The following is a 17,366-nucleotide window of genomic DNA, read 5'->3' on the forward strand; positions in this document are numbered from 1 at the left end:
ATGGAAGGTTTACATTTGCAGTAGTATGAATTTTGCAAAGTTTGGTAATATAGTAATAGATTTATAGCTAGATAAACAATAGGCTCTGCATACTGACCAACATAATGTGCTTGTAAAAAAAAATTGTGAAATTTTACTACGTATTCCATTTCTCGAAAGAACAATCCATGAAATTCGTTCCACCATATATGAAAACAGACTAAAGCAAGGGATTCCAGAAGTACTAAAATCAGCAACATTAACTGTGACTATACCAGCAACCTCAGCATCTGTAGAAAGAACATTTTCTGCACTAAGAGAATAAACTCATATTGCGGTTCAACACAGACACAAGACCGTTTATGCGGTTTGGCATTAATGTCAGTTGAAAAGTCCTTTCTTCAGAAACTTCCCAAGTGTCCCAACTGCAACTTCATTGATGACATCTTTGAGGAATTTTCATCCCAAACCAGACGTCTCAACTTCACATACAAATAGATAAGACTTTAAAAAAATGTAATGTAATGTTTTGTATATTACTAGGTTGAGGAGTAGCCAAGATGTTCAGACCAATATACGCCACTGCCAAAAGGGAGATTGGAGGAGGAGCAGCTTTAGCTTTATAACAAACAAAAGAGACGTTTGAATAGAACAAAAAATTTCACCTCACCAAACATTTTGATTGTATACAAGAGGCTTATAATACGTAAGAGCAAGAGATCTTTACCATGAGACATAGGTACGGTGGCAGCCAGCCAGGGGGTGCGTTCCCGGCTGGGGGTGTAGATCTCGGCATAATCGTGAATCGTCTCGTCTCCACCTGACGCTGTCGATGGTGGTGGAGTTAATACGGATGGCAGCAAAGACAGGCTCTCAACTGCAGCCTGGAGGTCTTGGGTTAATGCATTCGTTGCATCCATCACTTGACCTGTGGAAGAAAAGAAAATATCCAGTATCTCAGAATTATAAGAATATCATTGTCTGTATTCTTTTTACTTTGTTCTAGACGATGATCATTTTGTACGATGCGTGTGAGTGGAATTGTGGAAGTGTTTAAAGTGTTGAATGTGAGGCAAGGAATATTAAGGACACAAATACCCAGTCCCCAGGCCAGGGATATTAATCAATTACAATTAAAAAACCCTGACCAGGCCGGGAATCGAACCTGGGGCCACTGGGTGACGAGCGGACGCGTTGCTCGCTGCACCGCGGGGCAGGACTGTTCCTCACATTGTGGGTACTAATCACAGGCAACGCAGACCCACGGTGTCACTCACATAGTTGTACTAATCACAGGCAATACCCAGACCCGTGGTGTTCCTCACACAGTGGTACTAATCACGGATACTGTAAACCCCTAGTGATCCACCCACTGTTGCTACTAATCCCAAGAAGTCTCATGGTTCTAATTCAAGCACCCCTTGGTCGCCCCTCTTATGACAGCCAGGGTATACTGTGGGTGTATTTTTGATGTGCGTCCCCACCCATAGGGGTTCATAGAGCGTAAAAAGGAATGGATTTGACACTTTGAAAAAATGAAGCAATTGGCCAAAGAAAGACAAGGGCCAGGAAGAGCATGAAAATGAAAGACTCGCTGGGCCTTGAATGCTTTAATACCATTGTGGTCAGAAAAGAACAAGAGTTGACCAAGGGAGGTCGGACAGGATAGATGAAAGGAGCCTGGCACAAGTAAGTGGAAGTGATGCCAGGACTCAGCTAAGGACCCCGTGGTCGCCAACATACACGCTCAAGTTACGAGCCTCTGGAGTGATGCTTATATTAGTGGTTTTATGTAGTTGGGTAGCCCATAACAGATGTCATTTCATGAAGTTCACTTTGACTAGACTTGATTAAAGCCTGATATAAACAAATAATTACCACCTGGTCCATCAGATGGCAGACCATTTGTCAGTCCGACACTGAAGTGACTCTGATCAAAAATTAGATGTTGGCTTTTCAGGCGTTTGCTCTATTAACCAGCGTTTCGTCTTAGGTCTGACACTAGACTCGTCAGAGTGGCATGCGTCAGACCCTACCCACTGACGCTGGGGTGTATGCAGGTGAACTTATCAGAAGCCTATTTATGAGGCACAGTCTGATAACTGCATACGGGAGATAAAACTCCACAATGGAATTAATGCCCGCCTAGCAATTCCAAATGGAAATTCTAAGTTCCCATGGAGGGAACTAGATATTTTTCCACCAATAGAGCATATAAAAAATCTGATCAAACATTAGATGTTGGCTTTTCAGGCGTTTGCTCTCTTCCACTGAAGTGACTCGTCGAGAGGCAGTTCACCGCAAGAAATTCTTTGTACTGAGAAGAAGAGAAAACTTAAGAGAAGATGTTTGCTTGGCACCAAGCCTGTCCACTTGGACATTCCACACTCGTATTCAGGTTTTACAGTTTTGATTTTATGTGGCACCGGCACAGATAGGTCTTATGGTGATAATGGGATAGGAAAGGGCTAAAAGGGGGAAGGATACAACCATTATTAAGGTACAACACCAGCATTTGCTTGGTGTGAAAATGGAAAATCACAGAAAACCATCTTCAGGACCGCTCACTAACTCCCGAATGTAAGTTGACAGCCACTGGCTTGGTTCTTGTGTTCACTCGTGCATTGATTTAGTAGGAATCGGCAACGTATCTGAGGTTTGATCAAGCTTTTCGTCCGTTAATCATAACCTTCCACTTCTTGTATGGCATGAACTGAACCAGTCGCACACAATTTATGCATCAGATCACAAACTGTATTGCGATTTGGATATCTCAAATTAGGAAAATGTGTATGAAAGACATCTTCTGTAAACTTATCACCTTTGTGGAAAATGTGTTCGACTAAAAATGCTCTCTCTTCAATAGTGAACACTTTCGCTAGTATTCGGACGCACTTGTACCAGGTTTCTCTGTGCGCACATTGTACTGTTCACAAACCTTCTCTACCGTTTGCCTCTGCCATTCAAGGTAGTGCCAATGACTCGGCCTAGCTGCTGCCACCAACTTAACGCTTTCTCTAAAAACCGTACCTAGGCTCACTGTGGAGAAAATTCCCTGGGTACTATATTTGAATTCCGGGTAAATACCGAGATGGTGGCTTTCCGAAGGCTACTTTGTACACAAAATTATTGAAAAATCAAATTCAAATTCAAACACACCAGTGTGGTTTGCAAAACAGTACACATTATCAAAGTATACAGCACTGTTGATTATGACATCTAACTGCTAAAATAAAATAAAAGGCAACTGATACAACCCTTCACTTAACACAGCTCCTGCAGAGAAATATGATGAATACGATTCAGACTTGCGGAAGAAGAAGCAGCAGTATTAGCAAGTGGAAATGTGTATAAATAATTTAGAAATAATCAGTAAATATGGCTGACAAACTACAATACATAACAAAGTTTCCAGCATGAACAACAGACTGCATTCCTAATGTCCAGTCTGGAATCCATATCACTACTGATGCATCGACCCACATCTGAGCTGACAGAGGAGTGGGCGAGAGCCTTCACCGGGTTTCCCCGTGATGCTCCAGAGAGAGGACAAACCCAGTCTGTGAAACATTGATTTTATAACCTCATATTTATAGCAGCATTCCAAGTTAATGTCAACGTCTCCAACAGAAAAGAGTTATTGCTTGTTTACATCCAGTGTTTAGGAGTTACAAAAGTTCTGCAACCATACATGTTTTTAAAATATCATTTATAGAATAGGTGTTTCTCTGTCGAATAGTTTATTTCTATGTGTACAGACAGATCTAAAATGATGCACTACACATTAACATTATTTAGGAACACACAGTTGAACTTTTAAACTTTTTGAAGTCCAAGGAACATTGAAAAAAAAAAAAAAAAAAAAAAAAAGGAACCCATTAAAATTCTCAAAACTGGAATTTATTTACTGTAAGATCAGAAATGAAGTGAATAGGAAAGTAGCTGGTATTGAGGTTCTTATTATCAGTGTCATAAAGAAATGCAGACTTCAGTGGTATGGGCACATAATGAGAATGAACAGGGAAAGACCTGCCAGAAAATATTTCGACCTTAATCTCGTAGGAAGAAGACCACAGGGAAGACCAAGAAAACGTTGGATAGAGACTGTAAGATCAGATGTGGAGGAGAGAGGATACAAATGGGAGGATGTACTGGATCAGAAGATGTATGAAGACAGAAGGAGATGGCGAGTGCTTGTACACCACACCCAGGAAACTGGAGTTGGGAAATGATGATGATGAAGTGGGCTAAATAAACCTAATAAATTTATGAGTAGGACCAGAGAGCTTGTACACAGTAATACTGGGAAGACGAACTGCTCGACTAAGTGGTATATAATAAGCTGTCAGTGGAGAGATGGCATGCAATGACATTAGTAGACGAATAAGTATGAGCGGTGTATGTGTAGGTGTACATTACAATGTGAAAATAAAGTTGGAATTCAAGAGGACAAATTGGGGCAAATATTAGTTTATAGGAAGGGGAGTTAGGGATTGGAAGAATGTTATAATTTGCCAAGGGAGATGTTCAATAAATTTCCAAATTCTTTGCAATCATTCAAGGAGAGGGTAAACAACAGATAGGGAATATGCCACCTGGGCGACTCCCCTAAATGCAGATCTGTGGTGACTGATTGATTAATTGAATGAATAACTTGAAGTTATACAAGAGTAATCTATTTAATTAAAAGAATCCATACTGACCAACTAAACTTAATGAAGTGAAACAGTTAATCCACCAACCAGTAATTTTAAATTGTTATTTCAATATTAGCTCCCTCTGTCCATCAGTATTCCTGAGTTCGGCTTCATCCTGTATGGAAAATTCTAAATTCCCATGCTCTATGCATGCTCTGTTGGTGAGAAATATCTAATTCCCTCCATGGGAATTTAGAATTTTCCATTCAGAATTGCTAGGTGGGCAATAATTCCATTGTGGAGATTTATCTCCTGTATGCAGTTATCAGACTGTGCCTCCTTTAAGGGCTTCTAATAAGTTCACCTGCATACACCTCAGTGTCAGTGGGTAGGGTGACACATCCCACTCTAATGAGTCTCGTGTCAGACCTAAGATGAAACTCTGGTTAGTAGAGCAAAATGCCTAAAAAGCCTTACATCTGATATGTTTTTGACATTCATCCTGTTTGTTGAACAAACATAAGATACAACAAGAGAAGCCAAACTTACCGAGTGTGTGTATTCCTCCTTGTAACCGTCGCTGCTCCAGTTCAGCAAACTGCTTCTGCTGCAAGTTCCGTCGCTCTACTTCGGCATACAAGGGTTCTGCAACAATGGCATCCAGAGAGCCACCACTGTCTGAACACCGCCTGCAGATACAGAAATAGCATATGACATTAACTACAACTATTAAACAAACTGCCCTCCTCAGTGAACATGCATTCACACTAAAGATAACGACAGGAACTCTATTACAGGCCGGTGTGGGCAGAGGAGGCAGCAGAAATGTACACAGCGAGAATGATGAAGGATAAGAGCATTTTAGAGGTTAGGTTCTGTGCGTCCATTTCCTTGTTTTTCTCAGAGATGGAAGTAGTTGGTTTCTTGTGGTTTCCGCTACATTCCTGTCTAAACATGTTTAGGAACCCGACAGACTTGTGACGAAGTGTTCACTTTGCTTATGATCTGTGGGATATTTTACTGCTCTGTGGGCCTGTCAGACTCAACCCGTCCAGTCATGTAAGTTATTTTTTGCTGGCATTCTGTCTTATATTTCAACTACATTCATAAATAGCATTTTATATTAGGTCTTGCAATGAATCTGGGGCAAAGGAAGAAGAAGAACATGAAAATATTGGGAATAAAAGAGGGTGGTGTGCATACTGCAAAGACAAAAGATCCGCTTCTCGTGCTGCCAGTGCAAAAAGTACTTGTGTTTGGAGCATGCTGTATTTCTGCGCAATGTCTATGAAGACATGTAAATGCACTGAGAGATAGGACTCGAATGTCCAATTTCCAAACGTTTTGATTTTTAAGTTAAATATAATATTAATGTGTGAAAACCCAATGCTAACAAAAATGTGTTGTAAAATACTATCATTGTGATTAAACTGGTTGATTCTGTGATAATAATATGGCGATAATGCTGCATTTATAGCAGCACTGATGAAAATAAATAATTTTAAATAAGTATTAAGAACGTATTTCAGAATAGGTCTGCGAGACACAACCTGTCCACTCACGGAACATATTATGACCCATTCACTGACGGGTTAACATTCATGTATCTTAAAGAAGAAGCTTCCAAGGCCTGTTAAACTGCTGTTAAATTCTTTGTCCAGGTTGTACTGTGTCGACTGTTTTATGTACATGTTGCCAACATATAAAAAATATTACAGTATTCTCTATTAAGGTGGGTGATGTACCCCATACTTCAGTCTATCCAGGCTCTTATATTAGCTATGAAGGTGGTCACTGTGCCTCACCTTATATTGTACGAGGCTCCCACAAGCTCCAAGGACATCTTTGGAACATCTGGAACATACATATTGCCTAATCATGTGATGGAAATATCTGTTACTGTTCTTGAAATTGAGGGGGTTTCCTGTGTTTTCAAGAACTATCCTGCATATTCTTCTTCGTTTTTGATTGGTCTCAGCCTGATCTCTCTGACCAGTTGCCAGTTGTCTTTGACAGATCTAACACAGTAGTTTCTCAAATCGTCATTCTCTTTAAGTCAGGTCGTGTTTCTACTTCAGGTTACTATCCTGCATATTGATATGAGGGGCATGTCAAAAGTACATTTGCAAGTTGTTTGGCCGAACTTTGTTCATGCTTTGATTGCTATTTTCATATTAGTTGGTAGCACTGTGCACTATCTTCTTGGTGACAAGAGCCAGTTAAAAGTAGAGACTTCACTGAAGCAGTGGTCCAAGCAGGAAGTTGTGCTGTTATTCGACTTCTCAACGTGAAGAATGTACCAGCTGTGGAAATTCATTTTCAGTTGGTGGGAGTCTATGCTGGAAGAGTGAAGAGTCATCAGAGTGTGACAAAATCATGCTTCAAATTTCAGACTGGGAGAGTGGCAACAGTTGTCAGTTAACTGTGTGTTGAGTGGCAGACCTACAACAGTTGGCATGGCAGAGAAGTGATTTACATCTCTTACTGGCTTCAAAAGAACATCTGGAGGGCTCAGCTTTCAAAATGATGAGGATGTCAAAACAGCGGGCAAATGTTGGCTCAGTGGTCAGGACAATGAGCTCGGTGGCTGCAGTTATTTAAGTGCGGCCAGCATCCAGTGTTCGGGAGATAGCGTGTTCGAACCCCACTGCTGGCAGTCGTGAAGTTAGTTCCCTTCATGGCTTTCCATTTTCACACCAGGAAAATGCTGGGGTTGTAACTTACGCTTCTTTCCCACTCCTAGCCCTTTCCTATCCCATCGTTGCCATAAGACCTATCTGTGTCTGTGTGACGTAAAACAACTTTTAAATAAAAATAAGCTCAGGACACCACATATTACAAGTTAATGACAGTGTCCAACCCTCAGACAAAATACTGCATCAACTGCCAAGGAGATTATGTGCAAAAATAAAGTGTTAGTGAAGATCACAAGTGCACATTGTGTTATGTGCAAACTGTTATATTATATTCAGAAGTACAGCATATTGGAATCTTCCTGTTGGGACACCCCTTGTGGTTTGTGTACTATAGGTACCCACGATTATTGCTGATTTTTGTAACGCTGGGGTGTTTTATTTCTGTAGCCTCTGGGATTCTTGTTTTGAGATTCCAGGAGGCAACTGCTAAAATCTTTGTAGCTAAGCATTCCTCCAAAACAAGTCAAGAAATTAATTTTGATAAAACTAAGATTTTAGTAGCTGTGCCCCAGAATCTCGAGGGAAAACTCCCAGAGACCATAGAAATAAAGAAAGACCCCAAAAATATGAATTTAACGGAAAGTTACAGCATCGGCAATGGGTGTTTCCCATCCGACTGCTGGGTGGGAGATATGTTCCAAATGTTGCACAGATGTCCTCAGGGCTCGTGGGAATCTGGGGATGGAGAGAAGACACAAGGAGAGGCAGAAAAAGAACTTGACAGAAGATTCATGTAGTTGTGTGAAGAACCTCTAGAATTAACTGTGTTGTTATGGTGTTTTTAAGTATTAGGACCAAGCATTGAGACAGATTTTAAGGATTTCAAATGTTGTATTATTTTTCTTAGGTGAGAATGGGGATAAATTTGGGGTTGGGAGACTCAACTCAGGTTAGTTGTTAAGATTGAGAGTTGAACCCTTTAACTGTGGCTTCCCAAACCCAATATACAACATTACCTTTTTGACTAAATGGCAATATTGGATCCACAGCAGACAGGAAGATGGCAGACAAGAAAGCCTCAGTTATTTCAGAACGAACACCATGAGGCAGGTCAATATGGAAAGTTTGGAATAAATATTCAGTGTTCTCTAGCATGAATTTTGAAAAAAGAGAAGCTCTTCAGTTCAGTAACCCATAAAGATAGACATTCCAATTACAAAGAGGTCGTAATTCCAGGAAATTATTATACTTACAGTAAGTTTAGGGACACTAGTAAAAAATGAAATAAAATTGGAATAAATGCAGAAAGTATTCATATAATCAAATTACAGTCCTTCACAACTTACAGCTAAATTATCACCTCTGGTCTGTCTGCATTTATTCACACAATCTCACATGGAGTCAATGAGCTTCATACACATTTTCTTAGAAGTTTCTTTCCATAGCTCAGCGACATGAACTTTGGTTCAGCCACGTTCTTTGGTTTCACCTTCTATCTATCTTGTAGGCCAGGGCAAAGTTTCAAAGTTGCTGTCCTCAAACCTCTAATTAGTGATTTTTTAAAATTTGTGAGCCAGCACATTATCTTGCCGAAATATAACATTTTCATCAAGGAGGTTAGTGACGGATGGCAGCATCTCTTCTTCTAGAAGTTTTACAGTACTGCGCACTGTTGATACTCTCATTAACAATTCTCAACTCTCCAGAGCCTGCACATTTAATTCAGTCCCATATAATAATTGCCTCTCCACCCTTATTGATTAATGGCTCCATGCATGCAGGCAAGAACTTCTCCATCTCTTTCCATCAAACTACATTTTCTCTTTGAAACCCAAAAATTGTGAGATTTGTCTGAGAAAACAACATGTCTCCATGCTTCTTTCAATCAGTGACGACACTGTTTACAAAACTCCGAGTGTGCTTTCCTGTTCACTCAAACAAAAGGGTTTTTGACGAGCTTATGTCCTTTTCATGAATCCTTGACAAACCGTGTTAAAACTAATATTAATAGTGTGAATGTTCATTAAATTAGTTCCACAGAAGAACTAGCATGATACAGTTCTGATCTGAAAAAACACTCAGTGCATTACAGGTACGATTTAAAGAAATTAAGAGTGGCCAAATTTTCTTTCAAAAGATTTTCTTTCCTGTCATCATCATCGACCATTTTCCTCATCCAGCAAGCATGACTTGAACAGTATGAATTCAGAGGAAGGATACAAAATCAGAAATTCTATGCCTATTTTACATATATTAAAATGTAAAGGTCACAATATGAGCATACAAGACAAACTCCAAAGTTAGGTAATGGCACCGGCAATTCCCAGCTACCTGACTTGGACACATACGTTCCAGAATTCTCAGAAGAGGCCACGCAGGGCTCACGTCAGCCAGAGATAGAAGGCTATTTAAAGGCCTGTACAGTAACTCATAGTCAATTAGTGCCTGGGAGACTGATTACACTGGTTTGAGTAGGGATATTTCAGTCGCCTTGACAAAGAAAACTGTAATGTAATCAAAATAGACTTTCGACTTATGAGGTCGCGTAATATGTACATAGTACATGATGAAGAGATATTAAGTACAGAACAAAAGTTGCCAACTGGACCCCAGTGGGATCTGAACCCACAACCTGTAGCTTAGATGCTTTCCAACAGAACAAATATGACCTAGGCTACCATAGCTCAATTGGGAGGTTGTGGGTTCATTTTTGTTCTGCACTTAACATCTCTTCAACACATACTATGTACGTATAACACGTCCTAATATGCTGAAAGTCGATTTGGATTAAAATGCGGTCATGAAAATTCAATATCCATCAAATACTGTATGGTATTCGAAACGTCTGCAAACTGTACAGAATGTACCGAAAACAACAACACAGTTCAACCTGGAAGAAGAACTAAATAAATCATGCATGCTTGGTGAGAAATTTACGATGGATCACCAAAATCGTCCGTGCAGATGCTGATGAAGCTAGGGGACAGAAATGAGCTCATTGGGAGCCGAGAGAAATGGATGTAGAAGAACTGGGATTGATGAAGACAGCAATGTACTGACGAGAAGTCGCGGCAGCTTGTCGGTACGGCACGAGTAACAGATACTACACTCTTAGCTACAAACATCAGTCATTACAGACAATGTGAGCTCCTGCATATTTATTATCAAACTGTCCATTATGCAATACTTACAGTAAATGTGTAACAAAAGCACAATTGCTCTACTACTTTGGAATTTCACAACAGCACTTCAGTTCGCGAGAGTCACTGTGGACAGAACAGATTTTTACTGTCAGGCCTTGAGACTTGAGAGACATGTTTACCTCTCGCATTCACGTGACTTCTCATCAGACAACCGTAGTATAAAGATGTGGAGATTGTCCTTGTCTCCTCTTTCTGTTGCTCCCTCTTCCCACACTGACCTATCGTTACTTTCGTCCTACTTCGTATTTCTTTTCTTGTTCTCCGTACCCCAGCAACTGTTTCGTATCAAATGTTATTTATGCAGGTTAATAGCTGTATTAGTTCCTATTAATTGTTGGAATCACCGGGTGAGTTGGCCGTGTTGTTAGGGGCGCGCAGCTGTGAGCTTGCATCCGGGAGATAGTGGTTTCGAACCCCACTGTCGGCAGCCCTGAAGATGGTTTTCCGTGGTTTCCCATTTTCACACCAGGCAAATGCTGGGACTGGACCTTAGTTAAGGCCACGGCCGCTTCCTTACCGTTCCTTGGTCCTTCCAATCTCATCGTCGCCATAAGACTTACCTGTGTCGGTGCGACATACAGAAAAAAAAAAAAAAAAAAAAAAAAAAAAAAAGAAGAAAAAAGAAAATTGTTGGAATACATACTGTCGCAACCGAGTGTTAGTTTGAAGCCATGCTAGATGTGAGCGGTAAGAGTTACACTACTGAGGACGGGTTAGTGGCTACATGTGACTTTTGACGGAATCAAAGTACCCCATAACTAAAATGTATCTTGGAATTAATCTGGATCGGTCCTTGGCATTCAAGCAACAGTGCATCAAGTTATTGAAGAAACTTGGCTCAAGAGTGAATCTACTCCGCAAGATTGCCGGAAGCAGCTGGGGTACAGATGCTAATACTCTACGTTCTGCTGCACTCGCTCTTGTGTATTCTGCTGGTGAATATTGTGCCCTTGTATGGCAAAACAGCGCTCATACCACTAAGATTGATGTGGAACTCACTGGTTCTGTTAGTGGCTACCAGTCCTAGCTAATATCACTCCGCAAGATCTAAGGAGGAAAGCAGCTAAGGTAAGCTTGCTCAAGAAGATCACCTCTCATAAGAACTCTCCATTGTATGATGCCCTGCAAGATCCACCAACAACACGTTTGAAATCACGCAAGCCACCCTGGGTTGATTTAGAAGGTATCAATTCTTTCAACATGACCTCCAAGTGGCAACAACGTTGGAACGAACATCCACCCAACAATGTTCACCTGGTTGAAGATCCTATAAAAAGGGATTCCAACTACCACGCCAAACCTGGTTGAAGCTGAAACACATTAGAACGGGTCAAGGGAGGTGTGGTCACATCTTAAAGAAATGGGGTATCTGTACATCTGCTGCCTGTGACTGTGGAGTGGAGGACCAAACCATACAACACATTGTTCAGGAGTGCCCCTTCGTGCATTTGACGGTGGACTGAAGACTCTACAGTAAGTGACACCATGTGCTCTGGAATGGTTGTCAAATTTGGATATTTCCATTTAATAATTTGTAAACTTTTGTATACTTGTACAACCATACAATATATATAGTGGCAAATGTGCAGGTGCACGAACGACAACATACAGGGCAGACAATACGAGAGATTATGGGAATGCAGGAAAGATTTAATCAGTTTCACCATTAAAAGCAACACTTATCGACTGGGATAGATATGCCTTTGCCTCGGGCAGTGTTAAAGACAGACCGTGGAGTGGAAGGAAGAAGATACGAGGAGAAACATGTCCTGGAGTCTGTGCTTCGACTGAACCATCTCCTTTGAAGTCAATTCATAAACATGCTTCGGAACTCGATATACCGAGAACAACAATGCAAGATTACTTTAAAAAGAACCTTAAGTTCACACCTTTCCAACCGACGTTCGTAAATGAGTTATCGGACCGAGACCGGAATGAGCGTGTTTTAGCATGCTGTGCTTTGTTAACTAAATTCTCAAATACAGTGAGCCGTGCCAAGATTATGTTTTCAGATGAATGTGCTATTTATCGCAGCTCACATGCTAAAAATGTTGTTGTGTGGGCCAAACGGAATCCCCATTACAGAGTAGAGTTGTAAAGGAACTCGCCTCACGTAATGATGTGGGCAGCGATGACATCACAACATCTGTTTGGACCGCACTTTTTGAAAGGACTGTGAATGGCGCAAATTATTTACACATGTTAAAAACATGGTCAATACCTCAGCTTGAGAAAAGGGGCCTCACAGAACGTATATGGCTGCAGCAAGACAGAGCACCTGCTCACTACGCTCTTGCAGTGCGCGAGTTCCTAACCAAACATTTCCCAGGACGGTGGATAGGTCATGGTTCACTAGCAATACAAGCTCCCTTGAAATGGCCACCAAGAAGTCCTGACCTCACCACACATGACAGTCATTAAGGCGCATGTATCTGCATGTCATTATCCTACAAATGAAGAACTGCACAATGCTGTTGAGGATGCATTTCAAACTATAACCCCAGACATGTTCAGAAATACGTCAAGAAGAACATGGAGGCTTATAGAACTGTGTTTACAGCATGAGGGGAGCATTCAGATATATTGGACACTTAGTATGAAAGTAACATAACCTAAATAACATTTGATACTAAACACTTACAGGGGTACGGGGACTTCCTCGCCCACCCTGTATATGACTTGACTTCTTTGTTTCTTCCCATTACTTATATTTATCCATGCATAATGCACCTCCTTGATGAAGTTTGATGTACCCTACCTGTCAGTAGTTCAAGGTGGGTTTTCTTGCAACATCGAAGAAAGTATTGTGTGCCCGTCCTTGGATTTCCTTCTTTCTAACTACAGCAAGACTCAGATTATAAAGCTGTGGTATTTCCACATTGAACACACTCACCTTACGGGATTCTCATCACTTGTTTCTACCGAACTTCCGCTTCTAGCAGTTACGTCTTCCTTCCTAGTGTTGTTTAGTCCATTTTTCATTCTGCCAATGGTCAATCTGTGTTGGTTATGATTGATACGTCACGTGGTGAACATGAGAAAAAGAAATCTTGAGATAATCCGAGAATCTTTTCAGGAATACACTCGTCAGAAAGGTACAACATGCAAAACAAGGTTTCAGAATTTGATGCAAGCAGCTGATGTTCTGGTGAGGGCTAGTCATTGCAGTTTTCAGGTTCCATCAAAATTTGAATTTGTGTTTAATGAAGAGTTTTTCTTTATTTTTTTTAGCAGATCACTTCTTAGTTTTGCACATAGTGTAGCTACAGTTAAATAGTAGATATGATTTTAGAAATTGTTAATGACACTGGCAGAAAAAATATCGAAACACCAAGAAGGGGTTGCGCTAGATTAACAAATGTTGGTAGGCATGTTTATACATCTGAAAGATGGCACTGATTCAAATTTCCCACAAATCGCATTAGCGCGGTGCTAGTAGCGGCCCAATGATGTTGCACATCAGGTTTGCTTAAATATGGACTGTAGTGTGCAAGAGCGTTAGTTACCTGTGACACTAAATGGAGTGACTGTGAGTGGGTCAAGAATGCCTTTATGATGACAAAGAGGCCAGTAACAACGGCTCACTGCGGTTGAATGAGGCCGTATAATACGGCTACGTGAAGGTGGTTTTCCTTCTGCGCTACTGCAGAACGACTTGGCAGGAATGTCTTAACTGTGCAAGCGTCCTAGCAGCAGTGGTCACGAGAAGGTACGCTCGCAAGAAGACCAGGCTCTGGATGTCCCTGTGACACCACTGAGAGGGAGGACCGCAGTATTCGGCGTGTGGCTGTGGTGCAGCAGACTGCGCCTGCAGCAGTAATTCCAGCGGCAGTTGGCACCACAACAACGCAATAAACTGTTCAAAATTGGTTACTTGAAGGACATATCTGAGCTAGACACCCTGCAGTGTGCATTCCACTCACCCCAAACCACTGCCGTCTGTGATTTCAGTGGTATCAAGCAAGAGTTCATTGGAGGATGGGGTGGAGGTCCATTTTGTTTTCCAATGAAAGCCAGTTCTGCCTTGGTGTCAGTGATGGCTATTTGTTGGTTACAAGGAGGCCAGGTGAGCGTATGCATTCCATCTGTCTGTGGCATCAACACACTGGACGTACACTGGGAGTTCTGGTCTCGGGAGCAATTTTCGATGACAGCAGGAGCACTTTCATGGTTATCCCACGCACTCTGACTGCAGATATGTGCATCCATCTGGTGATTCGACCAGTTGTGCTGCCATTCATGAACAACATTCCTGGGGGTGTTTTCCAACCGGATAATGCCCTCCCCCATGTCGCTGTTGTAACCCAACGTGCCTTGGCCTGCTTGATCCCCCGATCTGTCCCCAATCGAGCATGTATGGGACATCATCAGAGGACAACTTCAACGTAATCCACAATCAGCCCTATATTGACCGACCAAGTGCAACAGGCATGTAACTCCATCTCACAAGCTGACATCCAGCACCTGTATGACACAATGCATGCACGTTTGCATGCCTTCATTCAACAGTCACGCAATTACACTGGTTATTAATGGACTAGCATGGCACATTTGCAAAGGCTTTTCTCGCGTGGATATTAACCTGTAGTCTTGTACCTTTAATCAATTAAATATGTTAGCTCGACAAATATATCACCAAAATTTCCGCATTCGTCCTTCCTTATTTCATGGTGTTCGGATATTTTTTCTGCCAGTGTATAATATTTTCCCCATAAGAGGACTGAGTTTATGTCCATCCAAATAGTGTTATAAGCTGATTTTGTATTGAAAAATTTCCAAAAGGAGTTGCAGATCATGGAGAGGTAATCAATACTGTAATTTTATAAGATTATTTTGTCAATATATTGAAATTTGGAGGAATTACTGAATGGTACACAAGTAAAAAGCAGGCCAATAGACCTTTAGTCTTTTGGTGAAGGATTGAAAGAAGCTTGACTGGGTGTTTCTCTAAGGAATTATGTCCGTAACACAAAGTATAAAATTAAACCAAAGAACAAACAAAAGGAGGTACGGTACAAGAAGTGGCACTGGAGCTGAGCATGTAGCAAGAACCAATCCATAGAAATGGATAAAGGTAGTAACAGAGTGCTATCTGAGAGATAGAGAAGAGTACATCTGTTATCTGAATGGTCTGATATAGTGAGGAAACCTGCGAGATCATGGTGGATGAGAACTGCTCAAGGAGGATGAACCTGAAAGGTTATAGGGGAGACCTTTCCCCCAAAGAAACACTGATCAGGCAATGATGATGATGATGATGATGATGATGATGATGATGATGATGACAAACAAAACAAACACCATGGCATTTGAGCCCTGATGGGTGTTGGTCTACCAAACGGCCGCTGCTCGATTAGAAGACTTGCAGATTAACAGGTGATAAGTAGTCAGCATAACAGATCCTCTCGGCCATTATTCTTCGCTTTCTAGACTAGGGCTGCTATCTCACCATCAGATAACTATTCGACTGTCGTCACATAGGCTGAGTGGACCTCGAACCAGCTCTCGAGTCCAGGTAAAAATCCCCGAGGTGGCTGGGAATGAAACCCGGGGCCTCCGAGTAAGAGGCAGGCTTATTACCCGTAGAGCGCAAGGATGATGATGGACACATTTTTCAAAACTTGAGTGGAAGATTAAAATAAACAAAAAAATTGAAATGAGGGAGGAAAGGAGGATGAGGAAACATTTCCAATATTCAAAGTACAACTGGCTTTAAAATTTAAGGAGTTACCTTATTCAAAAATAAACTGTTTAAATTCACTAAGTATTTACTGCAAGTAAAACAAATGGCATCATTGGAACAATGTCAGTCGTCATGATAGCAAGCTCTTCAGAGAGGCAACTAGTTTAACTTATAGTGGGAGTTGTCTAACTTCATTTGCTAAACAACCTCCAACACCAAAATATCTAGGATGTCTTAGGTGTACTAGACCATCTGGACAGATGTATACTGTAATTCACCTCCCATGTAGATACAAACCCTGTGAACATATCTATAGGTTCAGTTGTTTCTGAGAAAAGTGGACCTGTGAGGAACTTACACAATTCCTTTTTTGAGTGTTCTAGATGCTACCACCTGCCTGCTTGTATCTATAGAAAATCATCAACACTCAGCTGTATGGGAGAAGCTGGCTGTAGAACCATTTATTGCAAAAGACACACCGAACAGTAAACGAGGAAGCCTACTCTTACGTGTGGGTCATTCAGAGAGCCTTCTGCACTCTTCATGAAACAGAGAGAAATGTAGCCACGGATTAAGAGACTAATTTGATGTGAAATCCTGGGCTTGAAAGCTTGCAAGGATGAATGTGATTGTTAATGCAAACACTTGTTTTGCTGTAAGAGGTTGACTTACCAATTATTCTTGAGGCTTTGCAGACAGAAGGGAAGAGGATTCAGGCAGCTCAGATCAGATTTGACAGGTAGAAAGATAAGATGAGATGTAATGACATTCAAAACAAGAAATTGAAAGATTTGGTCCAAGTTGGCTGGCAGACTGCAGGCGATTTTGTTATGAACGTCAATCCACGGACTGGTTTGATATAGACCTCAGTGTTCTCCTGTCCTGTGCAACTATATATAACTAGCACTTTCTACATCATCTCTCCTCTGTCATATTTATGTGTTAGCTTCCCTATACCATTCTTATGCTCAGCACCTCCCTGAAAATCCAACTGAAAAATTCCTGGGTGCTTCAAGATGTATCCTATCAATCTCTCTTTTCTGGTTAAATATTGCCAACTTGATTCATTGTATCTCGATTTGTAATTTAACCTTCCCATATCACCTTCAAATATTCTTCTGCAATGCCACATTTCAACGGTTCAATTATTTTTCTTCCTCTACGTTCTACACACAAAACTTTTCAGAGCATATTTCTAATACCATACATTTAAGACCAAGAGGACAGC

At 41.1% G+C, this 17,366-nt stretch overlaps 1 protein-coding gene across 1 annotated transcript in view; it reads right to left on the reverse strand.

Annotated features, from left to right (window-relative positions):
* The window catches only part of LOC136883434 (uncharacterized protein CG43867), a 357,708-nt gene that overhangs the window by 75,178 nt on the left and 265,164 nt on the right, over window positions 1–17,366 (reverse strand). The window contains exons 7-8 of the mRNA XM_067155715.2: window positions 5,166–5,305; window positions 686–907 (exon numbers count right to left, since the gene is read on the reverse strand). Of these exons, the coding sequence (XP_067011816.2) occupies window positions 686–907; window positions 5,166–5,305 (362 nt within the window). The remainder of the gene's footprint in view (window positions 1–685; window positions 908–5,165; window positions 5,306–17,366) is intronic.

This window comes from Anabrus simplex, chromosome 11, assembly GCF_040414725.1.
Source record: "Anabrus simplex isolate iqAnaSimp1 chromosome 11, ASM4041472v1, whole genome shotgun sequence".
Lineage (NCBI taxonomy): Eukaryota > Metazoa > Arthropoda > Insecta > Orthoptera > Tettigoniidae > Anabrus > Anabrus simplex.